Consider the following 25,507-nt stretch of genomic DNA (forward strand, 5'->3'; position numbering starts at 1 on the left):
TTATACCTTGTTGGGAAAAAATAGTATCATTCTAAATGTTCTAGTGTTTTTAGATGATTTGTTCTGCTTTTCATGTTGTTTCTCTCCCACCTTTTGGAACATTTTAACATGAAGGCATTATTTCATTCAAAGAAAAGGATATTTTACTAAATATCCTAAACTCTTGTGTAGATTAAAGTAATTTAAACTGGCATTTCTGGTACTGTACCAGAAACTTAAGATCACAATATAAAACACTACATAACCTTTCTTTCGAAAAAAGATATTACAGTTCAGGTGTTACCATTAACAAAATGTTTCAATCACACAGACATAATTTATATCTTCAACTTGAGGACAATCTGGAATTAATACTTCAATATGCAATTCTTCAGGTTGGAAAAGTGACATCAGAACAATCTGAAACTACCAACAATTAAAGAGTGTACAATACAGTGATTACTGTCAATGATGATATTTTTATTAATCCAAGAAATGCTTGTCAGTATTTTAGAGGCCTCTTTTAGTGATCACTTTGACTGATCGTATGCAGTTTAACAAGGTCTAGTCCTTTGTTTGCAGTGCATGTATATTGTTTTGATTTTGTTGTTCTGCTAGTGCCCCTTGCTTAGCAAGAAAGTCTGTTTGTCCCATTGTTTGTCTGCACAATGAAAACACATTAGAAAAAGTATTCTTTTTGACTTTCATTGATTGCATTTTGCATACTGATCTCTGCTTTCAGCACTGCTGCTGCCTCTACATTGTCCTCATTTTCCGATTCTTTGGCATCATTTTTTTTATACGTATTCTTCTGGAGATAAATTCTTACAGCTATGGCGGTGATGCATAACACTATGAATACAGCAACAGATATTACACCTGCAGAAATAACAATAGACATATATTTTAAAAAATATGTATTTTGAATTTGGAAGATAAGAATTTTTAATGGATGCACAAAATATCTTGACATTTCCATGTATCAGATTTGAATTTTGCTTTAGGTAAAACACAATTTTAGAGTGAACACTAATTTACAGTAATTTTTCCCAGAATTACGATAGGATCAATGACATCAAATTTAAACATTTGGGAACCTTGACGACGATGGAATATTTATCTATAGATGGAAAAATAACTATAATGCTATTTTCATACCCTGCACAATTAAAGGTAAAACGTCATCACTGGCTATTTTGAAATAAAATAATGAACATTCATATACAAAGTTAAACAGTAGATTCAGTTTCTTATATACTGGGGAGCAGAGAGAATAAACATTTCAGCTAGAACCATATCAGCTACAGTTCAAAATGGCTGAAACTGTTGGGATTCACAAAAGCTGCTACTATTAAACAGCAAAGTAGGCTCTGCAGGTTTAAATGAACATATTGCAGTTTATTTACATTTTGTACTGTAACGTTATCTAATGTAAAATACTTGAAACATTTTTGTTTTACCTCCAATGAGAGCAAAGCCACTTTTCAATACATTTGATAATGGCTCTCCATTATGCATTGGTCCTGAATGATCTGAAATAATAAAATAGTTTATGAGCAATGGTCATAATAGCTTTGGTCTCTCTTCTTATATATTCTGGCTAAATGTGCTCATTCATTAATTGGCTATTTATATTAAATGAATGCTTAGGTGGGTTTGTGAATCTAAAACCCAATAATAAAACACTTATTTTAAACCTCCATGTATGAGATTTCTATTCAGACATAAAAATAAAAAATATCTATTTTGATTGACAACAGTTCTCCAGTATCAACTTTTGTTGACAGATAATTGTCATAATGATGTCTCTCAAAGTGGGTAACACTGTGCTATATATACTGAGAGGAATTGTATTTATAATAATGTAAATGTTCTGTTTTTAAAAAGAGAGAAAAAAAACATTATATTGAAATAAAAATGTAATATTATTTAATGTTCACATATTTCTAAATAATCAGAATATTTCTATAAAGATATAAAATATATTTTGACTAAAATCAGAAAAGTGGAAAATGACATCTTATATTAACAAATTGAACTCGGTTACAGACATTGACTGTTAATTCTGAAGCTCCCCTGATGATTTTACCCCATAGATATAAACCAATTCAAGTGTTAGGGTTGAGGCTTGGGTCCATGTGAATTTGATTTGAAACTCTTATGTCATAATTTACATTTTCATTATTTGTGGTTTTAGAGAAGGCAAAAGTCAAAGAAAACCAAATAAGCTTTTATCCCTGCCACAGTTCACTTGGTATTAAAAGTTCACATTTAATATATTCTGTTTTGTTTGCCTTAGAGAAAGCTACAAAGTTACACATATATATCTTTTTTGACAAACATGATATGTCTCCATAGATAAATATAGTAACAAATTAACTGCTTAATTATGCCATCAACAACACTGTACCCACACACTTTGCCGAAATATTACATGTACCATTATTTCACTTAGTACACAGAATTACTAAAGTTAAACAGTACATAGAATCAGTGGGCTGTAGGGTTCAGCAATATCAATTGATCATAAGACTTGGAAGTTAATTTGGAAATATTGTTTTTAAGTAGATTCTATTTATTATTTCATACACATGAGCTTAGATTTTATGATCTTTAAAAATATTCTATTATGTGATCATTGTATGTCATTTAGCTTTAATGTTTGAGGGATGTAGTTACAGCATTATGAATGGTGTCATGGCAAAGTATTAATAGATCACTGCAGGGAAGCATCAAATGAAATGTAGCGATATTTGAATCTATGATTTTCACCCCCATAATATTCTGAAAAGGTTTTAAATATATCTAAATAGAGCAGTTACATGTTTAAAATTGACTATAAACCATTCACTAATTCTGCACACTGATTTGCTACAAAATCAAACCTATCCAATATGTGCAAATATTAACTTGTCATGGAAAGTTCTTAAATAATACCAGCAATCAAACTATAACAATGGTGTGACTTGGGTGAGGATTATAAACGCTTTAAGATGGCATGGACGAGTAAAATGACATAATCAGAAGGCATTCATCATTTCACATATAATAGTAAGATAATCATAAAATAAAAAGTACCTGAAAATGAATGTGTTGTTTCACCTGCTGTTGCATCTTCTCCATTTAAAGACCCACAATTGGACTGTGAAACATGTCCTTTTTTTGTGATTTGATAAGAATGATTTTTTTGGAATGCAATCTTTAGCGGAAATATATTATTAAAATGTACAGCTGAGAGACACCCAATGAATCCATTTGCATTGGCTTTCATGGTTTCTGGATCAATATCAGTATCCTGAGCTAGAAAATAAAAACACAATTTAGGTTTAAAAATGCTGTACTTACCATATGTGCAACAAATAATTGCTCATTATACACAGTAAATGAATATATTGGTCCATAAAATGCAACCTATACACTGCTAACAAATACGTTTCTGATACACGTCTGGGAAAATTATTAATACGATAATGGGATATGACCTGTGTCTTTCCCTACACTGCCCCTGACATTCCGCTCCTCATTAAACTGTTTTAACCATGCTCCTAATAGTGACTGTATGAGGAGAAGCCAATTTATAATTATGTCTGTGTTTATGACTTTATTACTGAAGTGCAACAATTATTAATATATATATTTTCGACTTTCTCTAAGAATGGGTTCCAGTTACAAAACACCATATCTATAATAAGATCCCAACCATTAACCTAGCACTTCTTATTTGCTGTACTAAAATAATTAGATCATAAAATACATTGTATTAATTCAAATTGCGAGTGAAACAAGGTCATTTATAAACAGCAAGAACTCATTCAATTTTTGTATCCAAATAATTAGGCATATATTTCACTATGTCTAGTACTGCATTATTATAGTTTTGTGACTAAGAATAATTAAATCTTTGCCACCTAGACAAGGCTAATTTTTTTATCAACATGTTTCTTTACATTTCACATGCAATTAAACGGGCATTTATGGAACACACTGTCATAGGAATGTTTCACCACTAATATTTAAATCTTGTCGGATATAATTAAATCATGTTTTTGTCCCAACAAAAATAGTGAAAATGGTGCAAGCCTGATATAACCTTTAATTGTGTAGTTCATTTAAGAAATAAAAATATATATTTCAATTGGCTTAACATTGTATTTCATGATAAATATTCTAAACATTCCACTACACTTTTCAGAACAGTTTACACCAATTTCTGCAACCTACAAATTGATAATATATGAATCACTATATGTCTGTTTCTATGGTGAACCTTTTAGTTTAAACACCGTTTTCAATAAATAGAACACACATGGGATTACTATAGCAATCTATTTTCTTTAAAAAAAAAAAATGTTCAGTTTCACTTTTCATGTCAGTGATTAACCATTTCTAATAATTTGTTCAAACTTAATTTTCTTGTGAATTATCTACTCTTGAAAGAATTCTTTACTATTGAAACAAACACCTGTTAGAAACAAGGACAAAACCTTGAACTTTCTTTTCGTCTTTAACGGATCATTAAAAGTCTGTACTAAAAAGCTCCCTACAGCATAGTGTATTAAGTACCGAGCATTAACACTTGTGCATGCTGCAAGCAATGCCAAAATTTGAGTGAAGTGTGTACTGTATAATAGGGACATTCATTTACACTAGTGTGCAAAATTGTGTAATCACTAAGACATTTCTTGATATTTACAAAATGTACACTTTTTTCTTATCAAGACGCCATTAAATTGATTTAAAAATAAGCTTAAGACATTACCAATGTTGCAAAGGTCTATTACTGATTTATACTTTATTATTCACATATGACTGCAAAGTCCCATTTTCAGCAGCCATTACTTTAGTGTCCTAATTCTGGGTTGAAAAGTGGGCAAAACAAAAATGCTTTCTCAAGAAACATGGCAGTCTATTGTTATTTTGAGAAATGAAGTCTATTTCATATGTCATATTGCTAAGAATCTAAGAATTTCATACAACGGTTTTAACTACTGTGAAAGTGGAAGGACCAGATAAACAACTGCACAGGAGGAAAAGTACATCAGAGTCTGCAGATTGAGCCACAAATGCTTTACAGGTCGTGAGTTGGCGGCGTCCTTAAATAGTAGACGCCAATTACCGGTGTCATCTGCAACAGTCAAAAAATGATTCCACAATGCTGGCCTTAAAGACAAGGTTACAAAGGAAAAAACATATTTAAAACTGGCAAATACAGAGAAAAAGTTAAAGGACCTCATCTAGAGTCGGACGCAAAGTCCGTTTTAGTCGCATCCAGCAAAAAAACACTACCACGCATGTGCAGAAAGCACCAAATTCGCCTGCATCTTGGACACAATTAACACTTGCGACAGCTTGCGACTCACTACAAGAGAATGGGAGGAACACAGGCTTGTGAAGGCGTGACCATGTAAATACATCATAGTCGCAGTGAGGCGCAGACGCAACACACGTCAAAACAGGGCTAAAGCTGTGTGGCAGGAATTAGGTGGCGCAAGCTTTAGCTAGCTGCAGGAACTGCTCGCAGCTCGATAGGTTATTACGAGTGGGAGTTGCTTGCCACTCGTAATACCCTACCAAGTTGCGGCACACGCCCACTCCTAAACTTCTTAAACGTACTTTGCGTCCGACTCTAAATGAGGTCCAAAATGAGCAAAGGAACACAGACATTGGATGGAGGATGACTGGAAAAAAGTATTATGGATGGATGAATCTAAGTTTGAGGTATTTGGCTCGAAGAGTAGAATATATGTAAGATGAAGAGCACATGAAATGATGCTGGAGGAATGCTTGATGCCTTCTGTCAAGCATGACAGAGGAAATGTACTGGTATGGAGCTGTTTTGGTGCTGGTAAGGTGGGAGATTTCCCCACAGGTGAACACTTCGGGAGGCTTCCAGATGCCCAGAAACACCACTCCTACCTGTCTATATACTTTACACTTTAATCTTTAACAATTTGAAGATCTGTGGCATATGCAATGGGCTATGAATTTAAAGCTCAGAGCAATCATTTAATGTGTGGTAAGGTATTCATTTAATTGTGGGACCATTTATATCATGGTGAAGGCTAGTTAATTCATTAGTGTTATGTGTACTATTTTTAAATGGGGTGACAGGACTAGTAATTTAATGATAGGGTGGTTTTGAGGTTATTAATTGAATGTGTATTAAATTCTAGAAATTCTGCTTTTGCACAACACAGAGTACAAGGAATAATGCCCTGGAAAGGTTACTATTCTATTTTACAACATCATGCCATCCTCTCTGGTCAATGCTTGATTGGTGCAAATTTCAGCCTTCAGCAAGAAAACGATCCTAAGTATACTTTTATGTTATGCAAAAACTATTTGGTGAAGAGACTCAGAGCAAGGTTTTGGACTGGCCAGCACGATCGCCAAATCTCAACCCTGTTGTGCTCTTGTGGGATGAACTTGACCAGAAGGTAAGGAAAAAATGCCCCACAAGGCAGTCATACCTCTTAGGAGAGCTACAGAAGTCGTGGGTACAACTCACAAAAAAAAAAAGACATTTTTAATGACTCCACTTTTGCACACTAATATACAGTATATATATATATATATATATATATATATATATATATATATATATATATATATATATTGCGAGAAAGAAACTGTATATCTATATATATATATATATATATATATATATATATACAGTTTCTCTCTCGCAATTTTTACACACACACATATATAGAGATCTTCAGTGTTGAAAGAAATGAACAGAGCAGCACAAGTATAGGAAGAAGTAGCTATTTTATGAAAAAGTGCCCATGGACTTCTTTACAATGTAACATTTTTTCATTAAATGTCATATTTTTTCTATACTTGTGCTGGTCTGTTCATTTCTTTGAACACTAAATATAGATATATATATAAACATGGAAACACATTTTGTCTGGTTTATACTCCGGAATCTTATGAACTATACAGTGCTAAAAAACAAAAAATATGGCAACATCCTAGTTGCAATATGTCACGGATACATGTAAGCTAAAATATCTACTCAAGGAATGCTTAATCATACCATTTAAATGATTACAGTAGTTTAAAATACGGCATTTGTTCACTTATAGGCAGAACATTTTACTATATCTATGGATAAAATGTTTTAGTTCTTTATTACTTTTTAGATTTTATTTACTTACAGGCAATTTGGGATTCTATTTTCAATTACATGCTCTACCAATCAAGATTTACCTAGAGTATTTTTTCCGGTAAGAAGCACCCAAACATATAAATTCTATGGGAAGCAAGTAGATGAGTTTGAATGTGTTAGAATAATTAACCAGGATTTAATAATACATCATAGTATGGAAAGTAAATCTTAAGACTTTTGAAAACTGTCATTGTGATTAATGCATACTTCGTATGATGTAACAGCTTCTCATTAAATTATTTGACTGCAATATATTGTACACTTTATGATTGTATTTTATGAGTGATATACCAAATTGAATTTTTAATAAAAAATGCACTACATTAACCTGCTTTATTTATTCTTACATTTCTTGCTACTGATTGATGCACTATTTTATAAGATATATTTTATGTACAGTATTACATGTATTGGGTTACATGAATTACTGTGGGTTTTGTAATGATGCTATTTTGGATTATATTCTGATTTATTTGATTTGTACAACACATACATATTTATTTGTCCGTGATCACAGCAGAATCATGAACTTCGCTGATAAATGAGCCCTCTGTAGAAGAAAATATCATGCTCCAGGATGTCTGATTAAAAACTGGAGAGATAAGTGTGAAATTAGTTTTAAGAGAACCCACTTGCTCATCTGCAAGGAAGTATTTGAGATACCGTTTCAACTTGACAAAAGTGCATTTCTCTCATGATTGTCAGAATGTAATTCAATTCCTAGATCAGGCATACATTTCTATTAATGAGATAATCTATGTAACATATGTGATGCTATAGAGAGAAAACACTTACCTGATATTTTACCAAGCACAAGAGAATGGATTGCATTGAACGCTGTATCAGAAGTGAGAATGAATTTTTCAGTTGCATACTGGTTAACCTAGGAGGACAATAAACAAGAAAATAATTGCGTGCAAAATGGAAATGTGACGTTTTCATACATATTGTTAATGATGATGTTTACATTTATTTTTATTTAATACATGATTTTATAAGGCCTTCTTTCCATCTTTTTACTTCTAAGTGTGCCTCCAAAAAAGAACATAATCTGTTACAAATTATGTTATTTTACAGATGAAGTCGTTATTTTAGCCAAATGATGCGATCAGGAGACACTATTGCCAAATGTTTATGGCCATGCCACTTTGAATTAAAGTTGTATGTGAGTAGCCATAGCTAATGTAATTAATACAATTTTTATCTCTTAAAATATTCCTTCACTATAAAAATTTGCTATGAACAATATAGCATTAATTTAAAATATATATACACAATTGTGGTTTTAAGATGGTGCCAAATCTTGAAAATACTTTTTGCTAACAATTTTATAAGAAAAAGAATTATATCTGATATTTTTTCCTGACACATTATTATTGCATATAAGAATTTGTCCAAAACTGAAGTATTAATACCATCGGTACCAATATGGATCTGTGACAGAGAGACACTGTCCAGACTTTCAAATGGAATTTCCACAACAATAATTAAACTCAATGTGCTGTGATGTGCAGCTTGTGTCTAGTTAGGGGACTCAGAGAGTAGAGGAGGCCATTGACTTATCCCTCCTGCATCTCATTTTATATGTGAACTACTCAGCCTCAATCACATGAGACTGATAATCAGATTGCAGAGGCTCATGAGGTAAGTGCTTATTGGCAGAGCTCAGCACACATACAAGTGAGGCATTGCGCTGGTGCAGTGCATATACCACCTCAAATGCACTAAATTTATAGCCACTGCATTTCCCCAGTATGTTATAAAGACATCATCATCATTTATTTATATAGCGCCACTAATTCCGCAGCGCTGTACAGAGAACTGATTCACATCAGTCCCTGCCCCATTGGAGCTTACAGTCTAAATTCCCTGATATAGACACACACTCACACACAGACACAGACAGACAGACAGACAGAGAGACTAGGGTCAATTTTGATAGCAGCCAATTAGCCTACCAGTATGTTTTTGGAGTGTGGGAGGAAACCGGAACACCCGGAGGAAACCCACGCAAACACAGTGTCTGTGTGGAACATACAAGCTCCACACAGATAAGGCCATGGCCGGCAATTGAACTCATGACCCCAGCGCTGTGATGCAGAAGTGCTAACAACTAGGCAACTCTGCTGCCCAGTAGACAGCTTTGCAGTAGACTGGGGAGAACCTGCTCGACCCCACTCACCCCCACTCCATTGTTAGAAATTCAGGCCATGCTGAGATTAGGGGGCTTGCGTCACCTAATAGGTGATTTAAGTATTGGTCTCTACCACTTGGTTTTATTTTCTGGTGCCATATTTTGCCACTCAGTCAACCTAAACTGCTACTGCAATATTAATCTTCATCACCAGTAGTCCTCCCTCTGCTTCTCATCTTTGTGATTCCTTGCACACCATCTCCCTATATCTTCTTGAACAGTGATTCTCAACCAGTGTGTTGGGACATATATTTGTGTCATAGATGTAGGCTTCATGTATCACCAGATTATGTGCAGTAATTTAGGCCTGACAAGGGAAATAGTTTCAGTTAGAATTGGGGATGATATATGAAAGACATTTAAATTGAAACATTTTTTAAAAACTTTTTAAAATTGGTATCTGATTTTCTCATGATTTCTTTTCACTTCTAACACTATTTTAACATTGGTATATCAGGAATGTAAATTACAAACTGGTGTGTCATGAAATAAAAATAATAGGGAACCACTCTTCTAGAATAAAATTAAATTATCCATCTCTAACCTACAAAGCTCCTTCCAAAACTGTTCTACTTTATAGATCTGCTCTATGTCTCAATATTGTCAAAACCACCCTCTTTGCTCATCAAACTGTCCTACTGCCTCCCATTCTTATCACATTCCATCCTATAAAACAATTCTGAGCACCTCACAGAGTAATTGCAACTACTGAGCAATTTCTTTCCTACCATCCAAATCTTTAACCCCACTCTCAAACTCATCTATTCAGGCAAGCATATCCACTAGTTTCATAGCTCACACCAAAGTTGTTTGATCGTGCACACAGCTGAAGATCATCACAATATTCAAAATCTTGTAACTGAGGCCTCTTCATCACTTATTATCTTTCTATGTTTATGTTAGTCTCTCGTGTACCTAATGTATCTTCTTTGTGTACTAACAATTAGTGTGGCATTCAATCAAATAAAATTAAATGAATATACATCCAACAAATACTGTGACATTGTATCAAATACAATTAAATGTAAATACCTCCAGAAACAGAATCTCTTGTTTTCTTAAAATCTTCACTCTCTGGAGATGACCATTGGCTACATTTTTATAATTGATAGTAAAAACATCAGGATCATGTTGATTATCCAGTTTGTATCTAATTTGCAAACTTCCTGAGGAAAACCAATAGAGTGTTTTAACAGGTTGTGAACATGACAATAAATTATTGCATATTAATCTATATTTCAATGCATGTGTATCACGAAGAGAGTTTGCAACACTTAGAAACTTTATTTTCGTATATAAAAGATGATGTCCAATGGTTTGGGGAAATAAAATCTATTCCTAAGGTTTACAATTTAACTATGTCAATGTTTATTATGTCAATTAGACAATGTCTTCAAACAGAAGGTCGAACAATATAATGTAGGTCGGGAAATGGCATCGTATTAGAAAGCATGATAACTATAATTTGAAGTAAACAATTAAATGTTTGATTTGATTATTAAATATTGTAATTTTAAACACAATGAAATATATGAATATTTAGTTATTATCTGAGAATAATAATGAAAAAGTAATTAATAAGTAAACCCCTTTGTATTTGTAGCAAAATCCTCATCACATAAATATTGTTGAAAATGTAATATAATATTACAGATGCTCTATTTACTTAAATGTATGGCTCCCGCAGTTCTTATAATAAGTATCTGAGTCCATGTAATAAACCCTGCATGTGTAACATACTTATGTATGAGCATTTATGACGTATGATCCTGAATGAATATAGCACATTTATTATTATTATGCTTTATTGTAATCTTGTAAATTCCGTCATTTAATTCTGATATGTATACGATTGTTTTTCTTTTCTTTTTGTTGTTTGGTATGTTTATATCTTAAAAAATGTCAATAAAAATACTGGATTTAAAAAAAAAAAAAAAGAAAATGTAATATAATAATGAAATCTGTATAATTTCCAGACAGAACTATATCACCAATAGAAAATGTTATATTAAAGAATCAACCGTTAAATTCACAACATTTGATCAGTTGTCATTATTTAATGATACCATGCTGATAAACACCATTTCTCTTATTGGTCTTCAAAGTGCCCCAGTATTACCATAATAATTCCGATTCCACTGACTATATATTATTTTATTTTATTTAGTCTCATTTACACTTAATATAACATAATTACTGTAAATAAATTCCTAAAGTGTTTGTTTGAATTTGCTCCAACAAGAAAATTATAAGTGTCACCTTTTGGAGTTAATATAGGACAGTATAGGAATATCTATTGGAAACTGAAAGCCTCACTGAAAGGTACCTGGAGCTGTAAAAGTTTAGAAATCAACTGAGTTTAAGAATTTCTTTTGTTAACTCTGGTGGTGAACAAAAACTTAAATACATTATATTAAATGTAACACCAATATGACAAAACAATGAAATGACAGTTATAGGGAATACTAGAAAAGTATCAAAATAAGGAACCAGTAATAGCATAATGTAGGTCAAAGATCATACTGCCACAGCCAAGTTTATTGAAGTGTTTGTTGATCCATATTGCAGTTAGTTAACACACTTCATAAATTCATAGTTTAGCATCAAAAATTACAACTTTATATTTTTAGATGACTAAGTAGAGTACTGAAATAACCAGTGTGAATTAGAAAATACTTGCCCTTCAGTATATTTATAAAACAATAATAAAGCTATTTGTGAAATGAAAGCACAGCAAAACAAACATCCTTTTTCCCCAGTGTAAAGTCTTTTCACCTATTGAAAAATATTGCTTGCCTATGTCATAAAATTAAATTTCATAGGATATAAAGTAATAGCTCACTTGAAAGTAATGGAAATACATTTATTCTATTATTTTCAATGGAAGCAAAATAGTAGAATACCATTAAAAATAGCTGTAAAATATATTTTGAGCAAAATATATTTTGTTTAGAATGTAATGTGTTTTCTCAGCAAGATGGATGCAAAAACAAAATTTCTAAAAAAATACTACTGTCCAGCATTATAAAAGCAAATTAATAATAATAGAATTAAAAGAAAAAAATAGAAAAAAAGCGGAGCTTTATAAATAAGCCTCTTAGGGGGAAGCTAGTAATAAAACATATTTTTTTCTGCAGTGTAAAATCATCATAAATTCCCATAGTAAAATAGTGAATTCATTGTCCAAACTCTTTAATCTAGTAAATGGGAATTGAAATCTGCAGCTAAGAGAATAGTAGTGGTTTTGAGCAATTTAAGAAAAGCGCTTTTTTAAATTGTAAAGTAATGCAGTTTCTCGGTTATAGATAATATACACACATATATACTATATAACATCACTCGCTGCTTGGGTTCACTTACAGATAATCCCTGCTTTTATTCTATTTATTAATTTTCCCTTAACAAAGTTGGGAACAGAATGTAAACAAAGTGAATTAATAAAAATACCATGTTTTTGCTTGCTAATATCTTAAACTAGAGATAAACTAGAGAGGGGGGACGGGACATGGAAGGAGAGGTCTAGTAAGAGAGTACAGTAATTGTGAACAGATTCAGACCCACATGGAGACACATAGAAACTTATCAGTAGCCATGTCAATCAAGTGTGCCCGAGGGCCGATACAAATACATGCTGATGATGATAACACTTGCCAGCACAAGCTAGCTGCTTCCGACTGGATGATTGTGAATTCATCTCTAAAGCGTATAGGTATTTTCTTCATTGACTGTGAATATTGTATATGTATGTATGTATGTATGTGTATGTATTTATGATTATTATTTAAAATTACATTTTTGGCCACCTTCATTCCAACATGAGAAGAAAACTATATCTGTTTTTGTCTCTATGTTTTTGCTATTAAAACATGTTAACAAGCTTTTTTGTGCTTATGACTTGGTTGTGTATAAGTGTATGTGGGTGTATATATGCCTGATGTAAACCTGGCGTATATACTACTGATTATTATTATTATTATTATTATTATTACTATTATTGTTATTTATTTATTTATTTATTTATAAGGCACCAAAGAATCCGTAGCACCGGATACAGAAGCAAGTAACAAATAGCAGAGGTAATACATGGCAGCAGCACAGAAGAGTGTGAGTAATGCTATGGGGACTCACACAGAGTGCAGCAAAAGACATGACGGGACGCACGAGGGACAGGGGACAATAGGTACAGAGAATCCTGCCCGCAAGGGCTTATATTCTAAACAGAGGGGTGGTGAGAGACAGTAGGTCCAACTGTGAGAAAAAATTCAGATAGCAGACGAGGAAGAAGAGGTTTTGGATATAATGGTTAGGAGGAGGTAGGATAGGCGAGCTTGAAAAGGTGAATTTTAAGTGAGTGTTTGAAGGACTGAAGGTTGGGGGAGAGTCAAGTCAGATGGGGTAGGGAGTTCCAAAGATTAGGGGCAGCACGCCAGAAGTCTTGGAGGCGAGCATGGGAGGAGGTAATGAGGGGTGAATTGAGGCGGAGGTCAGAGGTGGAGCGGAGTGGCTGGGTAGGTATGGACCTCGAGACAAGGTCAGAGATGTAAGGGGGAGAAGTGTTGGTAAGGGCTTTGTAAGTGAGAGTAAGGAGCTTGAACTGAATTATGAAATGGATATGGAGCCAATGAAGGAATTTACGCAGAGGAGAAGCGCAAGAAGTGCAGTGGGAGAGGAAGTTGAGCGTAGCCGCAGCATGCTGTATGGATTGAAGGTCAGAAGTGTGAGAGCGAGGAAGACCAATGAGAAGGAGGTTGCAATAGTCGAGACAAGAAATGAGTGAATGAACCAGGATTTTGGTTGTTTCCTGAGAGAGGAAGGGACAGATTTTCGTAATGTTAAAAAGACAAAAGTGGCAGGATTTGGTGAGGGACTTGATATGAGGGGTAAAGCTGAGAGCTGAATCAAGGGTGACTCCAAGGCAGTGGACTTGGGTGACAGGAGAAAAAGTGATGTTGTCAACCAAGAGGGAGATATTTTGGAGGGATATCAAGATTGGCAGAAAGTAAGATGATGAGCTCGCATTTGGATGCATCTTGCTGTTAGTAATCCTCGATATATGGGTGCAAATACTCTTTTTTTACATGAAACTTTTTAAAGCTTAATTCTTTGATGCATATGTGGCCAACTAGGCATCAGCCTCATGGTGACAATGTACACATATGCATCTAGGTCCTGAGGGATAATTTTAGTAGATCAATATTTTAATGTATCAATATTTTAACATTTATTGTTTTAGGCTGCCTTTTAGTTTACATTCTGTTCCCTGCTGAGATGAAGAACCCTGTGCATGTCTTTGCTTGTTTCATAAATATTATGTTTTATATTCTATTTCTGTACACTGTGTAAAGAGATTAATGGTTAACATATCATTTCATTGTGAATAGAATCAAATTTTACATCCAACAAATTACACTGATCTATAAATAAATAAATAGGATTTTTGTGATTTTGAGGTGTTTGGAATTTCTTTATTTTGGAGATTTCAACACATTATAATTTTAATAAAGATGTCCTTTTATTAGATACTGGACAAGCTGTATCTAAATTACCAAATCATAAAATCTCCCCCACCTCATCAGTCTCCACTAGACAATAAATATATTCCCACAACAAAATGTGGTCCGTTTATGCTTTCATCAAAATACCTACCATTTTTTGAGATGATCACTGAAATATATTCCTTATTAAAAGAGCTCACAAAAAGTAATAAGCTTGGTGTTTGTGTTGTCCTAAAATTAAAAGCAATACTCTCACTTGAAGCTGTGTCCAGGTAAAGAGAAGATAAATGCAAACTTGAATTTTTGGACATGGTATTATTCTCTTGAATATTATAAATTATTGATGATTCTGCTTCAAAATATGCTGAGATTTCTGCAAAAGAAACAAAATAACATACCATGTTCACACCGTTTCAAATAGGGTAAAAAACAAAATTATGGGGATCTATTAGTCAGAATGCTTTAGATTTAGGGGTTTCCAGGTAAGGTTGTTTTTTCTTATCCCTTCTCCATCATAACTTAGAGTATTGCTCCTAAAATATTCATAATAATCCCTGACATTCCCCATTGTGCCCTTGGAATTGCCCTCCTTTTTAAATTGCTTAACAAGGCATTAAGTGTATCTTGATGTCGCCGCATGCTAGATATGCCAGCCTCGATTATTGATGACTGCCATTTGAATGTAGAGTTTAAAAAATAAATAAAATGGTATTTTGCAGACCCGTTTCACCTAGCGAATTCAGCCTAGTGCTGACCAGACTGAGGCTGTATCCCATAGCATAGGGACCCCATACTGTGGGTTTCCCTGCTATCATATTCCCTGCTTTTCCCTGCTACTAGATACAATTCTGGTAATTACCCCAGACTTTTCATCTCCGCACTTTGTGTGCTGTTGCTTTGATCACTTTTTTGGGGGTACACACCATTTATTAAAATGTACTTAATTCTTTTTTTTACACTGTAAATGTCTGTGCTTATGATGAGCATCATCAGCGTAGATCTTTACAACAGTGATCAAGCAGCCTGCTGGCAGGCCTATCTGCAGATGTATACACTTCTGATTCGGTTGCAGAACATGAACAAGCCTTTATTTTATTTGGATTTTGCTTGCTCTCATCTTCCTTTCCACATTCTACCTTTCAAAAAATAAGGAGCCATAATAGTAAGCTGCGCCTGAATCTGCATACAGACGTATGTGTATGCATGTGCATGTGCAGTACAGAAATGCATATTTTACCTAAAAAAGAACTTGAATTTAACTCTACATTTAAATTTTAATCCTTAATACTTTGCAATCTAGCATATTCTACTTCCCTAGATAGGAACTAAAACTTGATCAATCTACTCCAAAGACATGCTAAAAAGTCATTCACATTTCCCGCTATTGAAATCTAAAGAAAAACTTGCCAAAACTATATGCACTTTTTTTAATATGTTGTGTCCTGGTGTGTAAAATGATGCAGGCATCAGTTAACAAATACATGTCAGACAGCTGACTGTTTTAGTCTAGGCTTTTACATCCTCCCATTTATGTGATACTTGTTACTAATTCATTACAATAGAACTTGGCAAGCAGCTGATTGTCTTGGAGATTACTGTTACTTATTTGACTTTGTTGAAACAACAATGCTACACTTGAATTAAATAACTCTAAGAGGTGCTGAAAATGTAACAGCTGTTTAATAGCATTGATCAACAAATCATGCTGTTATCAATTAGTTGATATGGGAAAAGAGTGGAAAACTCCATTTGAATATGCATCCTGGAAATAAAGAATAAGTAAAGGGACCATATATACTAAAATGCTTTCTTTAAGGTTAGTGGCCCAATCTGTTTATTTCAGCAAATAAATAATAATTGTACATAAACATGCACATAAATGTCATGTTGAGGTTTGCACCCTGTGTGATCTTCTTTTCAATGAATAATGCACAATGACTAGGTTTGCCCAGAATTTTGCATACAACTGTATTTATTGCAGCATACTCACCTTTCTTACAGAATGATCCAGTATATGCAGATAAACTGCAATCACATGAAAACCCATTTTGCTTTTCAACACATTTTCCTCCGTTATGACATAAGTTCCCATAGCTGCTGCAGTGTCCAGGACATCCTGGTTTGATCCCAGGAGTTACTTTAGCTCTTTCTTCCAAGTCAATAGCAATGCCATTTAACTTTAATGAACGAATACATCCTAAAAATCCTTTCTGTCTTGAAGGTGTCCCACCTGTATTGGAAACAAAAGAAGAAACAAAAGTAGACATTCCACTGATCTTATACAGAAAAGTATTTCATTGTATGCACCAATGAGCTACATAATGTATTTCAAGGGCTTTAGTTGATCCTATGATTTGACAGGAAGTCAAACGAACACAATGTGGAACTCTAAAAGCCCTGCCAGCTGGTCATCATGCTAGCTACAACTTCAAATGGACGAATTGATCCAGCAGATTCTAAAATTCATCCAAATTTCAGACATTTGCTAATTAATTTATGAATCGGTCCAGATTTACCCAAACTGTGTTGGATAGTTTATCCCTACCTGCACATCTGTAGAGAATTACATTTCTAGGCACACTCCAAACAATGCAATAAAAAGTATGTAAACACAAAAGTGCCACAAGTAATAAAGATAGACCTGTTGTTCTCAAATGAGGCTAAACAAAGCAGTATTTTTCAAGAAAAAAATTAAACATTTAATTGAAGAAAAGTGGTAGTACTGAGGGATTTTTCCACATCTACGCAAGGGACACTCCCGGATTACAGAGGTGTCCGAACTGTGGGGAATAGGTGTGCTTCTTGAATAGATCTGGGTGAACCATCAAGGCTCAACATGCAAAACACCAATTGCGCTTCATAAATGACAAAGTTGTCTGAATAGTTCTGCAACATGATGTTTTTATTTAAAATCTTCTATATTGACTCACTGTCTATTAGAATCCAAAAGATGCATGTAGATTTTCTTTTATAGTACAAATTGCCCATAACTTTGTATACCCCCCTTTTTATTTTTTTCTGTACATTAGTAAAATTAACACCAATTGTTTATGTATTTCTAATTACCTACATAGGTGTTCACATTGGTATGTCAACAGGTGTATTAGTTTACAACGCAATCACTGATGCAAAGACAATTTTTTGCTGCCTTTTTCATTAGACCATTTTTCGAAGTATACAAATACCCAGGCATTATGTTGATACCTCATTGTATTTTTGCTATTAGTGCTATTAACTACATATGTTTAGAAATACACAGGCAAAAAATCAAGCAATGTATTTGCTAAATGCACTGGTTTTTTTTTTTGCTATTCTAATCATTAGTCAGACTGATCACCTTTTCCCCTTTTCATTGTGTTCAAGTCACAGTATCTAATTTGTATTGATGTCAGTTACAGTGGTGTCAGACTGACACTTTAACGCTTGTGTTATTCCAGATGGAAAAGTGTTAGTATTATCAGAGCTGAAGTGGTCCCCTTTGGATACACTGAAGTGAAAGGGAAACTCTCTTACCCTGTCACATTGGAGTGATTATGCTCTAAAAATGCTGTGTCTCCCCTTCACAGAAATTAAACTGCATGAAAGTGATAGCACATGCTATTGACACTACAGTTATGCTCAAGGTTTCAGTGGTGTGCTGATACCTGTTGTTGCACACTGATGAAGAAGGCAACCCGTTTGACACAATATTGACTATTCCTGGTGGTTAATATTGTATTAGTTAAGCAGTACATTAGATTAGACCTATCTTGTAAAAAGAAACAACATGTGTTTAAAACTATTTCTGTAAGAGGTTAAATGGCTTGAAAAATATTTTTTGTGATAAATGAACAAACATCCTGAGTGTGTTTCAGGGTGGGATGCGGAGTGTATAATTTACAAACACACTTACATTCCCATTAGCAGCCACTGCATCTAAGTGTTAGTTCTTACTTCAATATAACCAAAGAAAATGAGAAGTAAAGATTTCTGGTATTATTATAGCCACATAGGGAAAGCATCTAGAAACATATAATGTAGGGTAAACGTTTCATGACTAGATCACTGCAACTGGATTGGTCAAGTGTTTTATAAGCTGATCACTCGTGGTCAGACATAGTTAAACTTTTTACTTATCATTTGGAATGCTACAAACTGCTGGATTTTATAAACACCATATTATATGTAGATAGGAAATAATAATGGGACAGAACAGCTTTAGTTTGTTAGGATCCCCAGAGGGCTCGTCTACCTCGATAATGTTGCACAAGTGTGGTGATAGTAGTTGTAAAAATGGAATACTGTTATGTGTAAAACTAAAACACAATTTCCTGTAATTGAAACAAAGGAAAGCATACGTTTATGTTATTGTGCTCTCTTTTTGTGTGTCATAATAAAATGTAAATATAATAACTTAATTGATTATTCATGAATAACACAACTGTAGGTTAGGTCTGATGGCTTACATTGGTTGCACAGGAATAAGATTTATGCTACCTTGCAGACCATAAGCTTAACATTGGTTGTGGATTTACATGTGAGAGAAGCATATTATTATCCTACAGACCAGATATCTTTAAAGAGAATTTGTGTTTATATTGTTTATTATCTGTGTCTCATTGTCAAAGTAAAAAATAATATTCAGGAGGTGTGAATTGCAATGTGGGTCCCCAAGGGAATATAATATGCTAATATATTCTGTGGAAGTCAAATAATTGGATGAAGTAAACTAAATTGATTAATATTATTTTACAGTGCGATTGCGATTAGTATGCCACGTGCAATGATGTAATCGCACGGATTATTAACACACACATTTACATTCGCACTTATACTTGTAAATAGTACACATTTATTAAGGTTCCAATCCACATTTATTTATTAGTTAAATGTATTAGAGATTATTTATACATCAATTATATTATATTAAAGGTATCTAGGGCTCAGGATATAGGAAATGAATCATGTTTTGATGTGTACATTACCATCAGGAATCCGCTACTATCGTCGAAGTGATCGCTTCCTGTGATCGCTAGTTATGGAAGATAAAGGATTAATGCAAATAGGTTTGGAATGCAAATAGGTTGGTTTAAACTGGATTAGTTTGGTTCCCTTAGGCACAACATGTGCTCAGCTGGAGTGAGTTGGCTCCCACTTTATCAGGAATCCTGTGAACTGACCTATGATTTGCATTGTACTTGACTGACCTGACCCCTGGACCAATGAAGAAAGACTTTAGTTTATCTTTGTGTACATTGTGACATCTTCAACATTTTTTGTTAACTGAAACTGCATATAAGCTCCCTGTGCCAGTTAGCTCTCTCTTTCTTCCTGACTACAAGGCTGAATATGGACCTGGTCCCAGGACGCGCTTGCGAAGATTGTAATTTATTCGGTTTTATACTTTTCTGTTTATTGTTAAATCTTTTATGCTTCAGCATTAATTACTGTAAATCCTGCTGTCTTTTGCTATTAAATCTCTTTGTGCGTTGGAACCACAATAATCACATTGGACAATGTTTATTGGTAGCGATAAAACAAACTTTACAATTCTATAAGGCATATTGAAATATGTGATGAGATGGAATGAGGTAACATACTCTAGAAAGAAGAACGTTTACCTGGTGTGAGAGTTTGAATGCCAAACCGAGAGAAAAAGTATGTATGATTAGACTTGATTGTGGAATAGAGAGTATGGTGGATGCTAATTTTACACATTGTCATGGTGACAAGCAACTTCCTGTTGCATATTACAGTGAACCTCTAGATTCAGTGACTGCAGGATAAGATTGCTGCCTTGGAGCTGTAGCAGCATTGCTTGTGGAAAAATATTGTATTAGGTCATCATTTAATGGCACTTGTTTCCCATGTTGTTTACATGCTGTTGTTATTTTAGCACATCACTCCGTCATGAATTACAAAATTGGAGCTTGTGCTTATGTTGCCAGCTCACCATAATCTTCTCAAGTGCAATGTGTTAAACTTTGCTCCCAGTTTCTGACACATCTATGAAATCTCATGATTTACATTTTACTGCTGAATCACTTGCTTCTCGCACAAACCTTACTGATACACTTATTTGTTAATGGATCTTGTTTTCATGATAATATTAAACAATAGGATATACACTTTGCACTTCTAGCTGATGTATCGAATATCCTTTCTTATATCACTGTATTTCAGCTCAACAACCAGAACCTGCTATCTAGCAGTAGGAAAAACGCAAACATCTGTATTCCACAATTTTGGAGCCTTCTGGAAACCTAGAAACCGTTTGACTTCTAGTGGCAAACCTATTTCTCACCATATGCTACTCTTTTATAAGACATTTTGCGCCCTATTATTATTATTATTCTTTATTTGTTAGGCGCCACAAGAGTTCCGCAGCGCCGTACAATGCACAAACAGTAGACAGTACAGGGTATTACATTACTGAACAGTAAACAAAAAATACTGACACTTCAGGAGCTCCAAGCAGGCTAATGCAGTAGAGATGGAGCAGAAGAACTGGTAAGGACACAAGAGGGAGGAGGGCCCTGCTCAATGAGCTTACATCCTAAGGGAGGGTGAACAAAACTCAGGTACAGAGGGAGTGAGTTGGCGTATAAAGGAGGGGAGGAGGGGTTAGGTGGAAGGTGGGTAGGCTTTGAGGAACAGGTGGGTTTTTAGTGCCCGTTTGAAGAAGCTAAGAATGGGAGAGAGACGAATGGAGCGAGGCAGGTCATTCCAGTGAAGGGGGGCAGCACGGGAGAAGTCTTGGATTCTGGAGTCTTATTCTGTTATTCTTAAATGTCAAGCACATACTTCATCCACTTACGCCATCTTGAAAGGAAATGCTAAACAAGGCAAATCTGTTTAAAAAGGAAATCCCTTCCCCTCTATTTCCTCTTTTTAGCTTTCACCCCACAGTTTCTCCTTTTCCCTCTCCATTTTTCATCATCCATATTGTATACCACCAACAATCAACAAAAGGAACATTGTGTATCTAAAGGTTGCACCACAGTTGGCTCTGGACAAGCAGTCAGACTAAAATCACTGCTCAAACCTCTAGTGATTGCTACTCATGGTGGTTGATATACTGATAAAGTAGGAAGGATAAGTTCAGCAAACAAATATTGATTTACTTTCATGTTTCCTTCCATTGCCCAAGCCTTTTGCAGGTCTTTTCACACTTGCTTGCAAAACAAACCAGATAAAGGTTTTATCTGAGACATCCTGAGTACACTTGTTACAGAGGCCAGGGACTAGCCTACAAAAGATGCCTAGACATTGGCAGGTGAGTTATCCTAATATAGCTTTATTTTGTATGAAATTCTCGTAGCAAATCGTTTCCAGCACACCTACTACATACTCAAAGTCCTTTTTTACCCTGGCTTGATGTGTTACCCTTAGTGCTCTTTTCCATCAGAACAACCATTAGGTCCTTATTCATCAATGAATGCATACTGAGAGCAATGTTCGTTTGTTTTCCTAATCCACGTAATTTGGGTCTGCGCACGGCCGAATTAAACAAGAAGCGGCTCTGATGATACGTACAGGGCACTGCAGGATATGTCCATATATATGGACGTATATGTGGAATATAAATTCTCAAAAGGATGCACAGAAAAAAATAATGAATCAATGTCACCTGGTAATAATAGAGACATTTTTTTGTATTTTTTCATGAAATATATTTGTTAGGATTTTATTAATGTCTACTGTACATAAAACACATTTTTATAATTGCTCCTGATTGCAAACACATGTCCTATCATGCATGCTCATCCATCATCTCTAGCAATCGGCACTTAGACTAGCCCTGTAGCTGGAGCTAGAAATTCGACTGAAAAACAAGTACTTTTGAGTTTGGATCAGACACTGCTGCATGCATTCAAACTTGGCACAATGACTTTGTGTTCATTACCAGTTTCTCACAGTTTAATGTACTTTTTAATCCTTGGCACAGTCTAAGTATATACACCAGAGCATCTGTGTATTATGTGTATTATTATTATTTCATGTTATTAGGTACATTTTCTCCTTGCTATTACCTACAAAATTATATGTAGTATAAATATAAAGAATATTGCCATACTGTGTGAAAATAACAGGACAGCAGCAGTCATTTTGCTTGTGTTAGCTAATGTAATTACCATTTGTCTCAAATGTCCATTGTTATGAGGTGCAGCTTAGATTTGGTTTGTAATCAGAACAATGTCTGAGTTAACTAGCTGGCAGTCCATGTTAATTAACTAGGTCAACAGGTAATCTGAGAGGTAATGAGGTTAGAACTTCTAAATGATATGCAATGTGCCACAGTAATATATTGGCTGAAATAGCATTGGGAAATGTATCAATATGTATCAATATAAATGTTATTGTATCAAAATGTACCCCAGATTCAGATGATGTAACATCACTGATACAATGTGTCAAAAGTCTTGTTTCATGTAAGCGTGCAGTGTCATTCCCTGATGTATTATTGTATCCCCACATTTAGGGTATCCAGCCAAAATAACTAATTGAGTCAAGCCATTTCATTGTATAATCAAGGTAATAGGGACAGTATGTCTAGCAGCTAAAGTGTCCATTGAGAGACCCCTGCTGTAAGGGGAAGGTTTGAGACATTTGACCCTACTTCCTGTGTATATAGCGAAGAATATAGGGAAAGCAGAATACCAAGGGAAATATTCTAGCTTGGAGGATCCTGGTGTACAAGACATCAGCGAAAAGGACTCTGGGGGAGGCATTGTGGTGACGCTGGAGGAAACCCTACCAGTGAGCCAGTAACTGTGTTACTAATCGGTAGTGGTAATATTGTGGGAGGATTAGACTCTGAAAGAGAGTGACATTATTACTTTGGAGTGCTAACAAGAAGCGGCTGGAGGATACATGCTAACATTTACCCTGTAACTTGTGAACGTCTTGTGATATTGTGCTGTCGTAATAAAGTCTTATTTTGGACATATTCTGGTCTACCCGAGTAAGTTGAATCCCACAGAGGGTAACTGCCATCCCAACTAAGGCTGGTATCCTCACGAGTGAGTTGAATCCCACAGAGGATAACTGCCATCCCAGCTAAGGGTGGTATCCTCACACCAAGCTAAGTCTCTTTCCTGCCTAGTTCCCTCTCTGAAATAGTAGGCTGTAGTAAGTAGAGATGTTCCCTGACCCCCGTGTTTTGATGTTGGTTTTGGCGAAACCGCCCTTGCGTGTTTTGCTTTTGGTTTTGGATCTGTATTTTTTTAGAAAAAATAGCTAAAATATGCTAAAATCACATAATTTTGCTCTTTTTTTTCTTCCTACATTATTATTAACCTCAAAAACACTAATTTTCAGTCATTTCCAGTTAATTTTGAACACCTTACAGGTTACAATATTATTGTCATCCACTTTTGGACAAAGACTGCAGCGAGCTGGCTGGATGCTAAGCGAAAGAGCAACGACACAATCACACGGCAGTTCATAGCACATTTAAACATTGCCAGACAGTGGTGGCAGAAAAGAAAAGATGTGCAAGATGAAATTGTCCTTGGGCCCTCCCACCCACCTTTATGTAAGATATTGAAAAGGACATGTACAGTTTAATAAAGCAAGTGCTCCAGCGACAAGGAGTGCAACTATTAAGGCTGAAGTGCTTTGTTTATTATGGCCCCCACAAAACACGCTAACAATGGGCTTAAGGCACCTAAGCAAAGAGTGCTGTTAATGAACTCTACCGTGGCAAGTCATGCACCAGTGGAAGTAGTTCTTGCCAGTGATAAGAAGAATGCCATTGTCATGCCTGGGCATAAGACCAAAAAATCAACCCCTTATGTGTGGAATTATTTTTACCCAAATCCTGACAACAGTTGTCTAGCCATTTGTAGCATTGTAAAGCCACAGTCAGTAGAGATAGGGACCTTAACCATCTAGGAACCTCACGACAACCTATTTGAAATACTAAGGGATGTCATTGCAACATGGCTTATCCAGCTTGGACTCTCCTGAGGGTATGTGATTTCTGATAACGCCACCAACAGCCACCAATATTTTTCTAGCATTACAGCAGGGGGAATTCCATCACATTTCCTGTTTTGCTCACACAATCAACTTGGTGGTACAGAATATGCAGGAGATGCTGTCTATGTCCCGAAATATTTTGGGTAATTTTCGGCATTCTGTAACAGCATGCAGGAGAATGCAGCAGCTGCAAGAAGAATAGAATTTCAGGTGGAATGTAGTTTCCGTGTTGTGCAATGTGCTGAAACCACTCAAAGTAGTCACCTGTGAAGAGAGTGCAGGCACTGTTTTATTCAAGTGATTCCCCTAATTAGTCTTTTTTAAAAGCAGCTAGAGAAATTGAAGGAGGAAATGAAACAAAGCAATTCCGCTAACTATATTGGACTTGTAGATTAAGTACTTTATTTGCTTCACCAGAATCCAAGAGTTATCAGCATCTTGAAATTGGATCATTACATTTTGGCAACTGTGCCTGATCCTAGGTTTAAGAGCTATGTCTCTTTCTTTCCAACTGACCCAGATCGCAAGAGATGCAATGAGCTCCTGGTCAGCAAACTGAGTACATTCAGTTTCTTTGGCAACTGCTTCTAGGAAAAAACTTAGCTTTCCCAAGACACCCAGCAGTGGTGCAGATGAGTCAACACAACATTTTGACATTTGGTCTGGCCTAAACGAATTGGCCAAAAATCTGTACCGTAAAAT

At 35.0% G+C, this 25,507-nt stretch overlaps 1 protein-coding gene across 1 annotated transcript in view; it reads right to left on the reverse strand.

Moving 5' to 3' along the window:
- Nucleotides 1–438: 438 nt before the first annotated feature.
- The window catches only part of CNTNAP4 (contactin associated protein family member 4), a 250,097-nt gene continuing 225,028 nt past the window's right edge, over nucleotides 439–25,507 (reverse strand). Inside the window, exons 18-24 of the mRNA XM_075211115.1 lie at nucleotides 16,833–17,072; nucleotides 14,994–15,215; nucleotides 10,380–10,513; nucleotides 7,949–8,036; nucleotides 3,058–3,279; nucleotides 1,440–1,511; nucleotides 439–858 (exon numbers count right to left, since the gene is read on the reverse strand). Of these exons, the coding sequence (XP_075067216.1) occupies nucleotides 659–858; nucleotides 1,440–1,511; nucleotides 3,058–3,279; nucleotides 7,949–8,036; nucleotides 10,380–10,513; nucleotides 14,994–15,215; nucleotides 16,833–17,072 (1,178 nt within the window). The 3' untranslated portion in view covers nucleotides 439–658. The remainder of the gene's footprint in view (nucleotides 859–1,439; nucleotides 1,512–3,057; nucleotides 3,280–7,948; nucleotides 8,037–10,379; nucleotides 10,514–14,993; nucleotides 15,216–16,832; nucleotides 17,073–25,507) is intronic.

Source organism: Mixophyes fleayi, chromosome 1, assembly GCF_038048845.1.
Source record: "Mixophyes fleayi isolate aMixFle1 chromosome 1, aMixFle1.hap1, whole genome shotgun sequence".
NCBI classification, from domain to species: Eukaryota; Metazoa; Chordata; class Amphibia; order Anura; family Limnodynastidae; genus Mixophyes; species Mixophyes fleayi.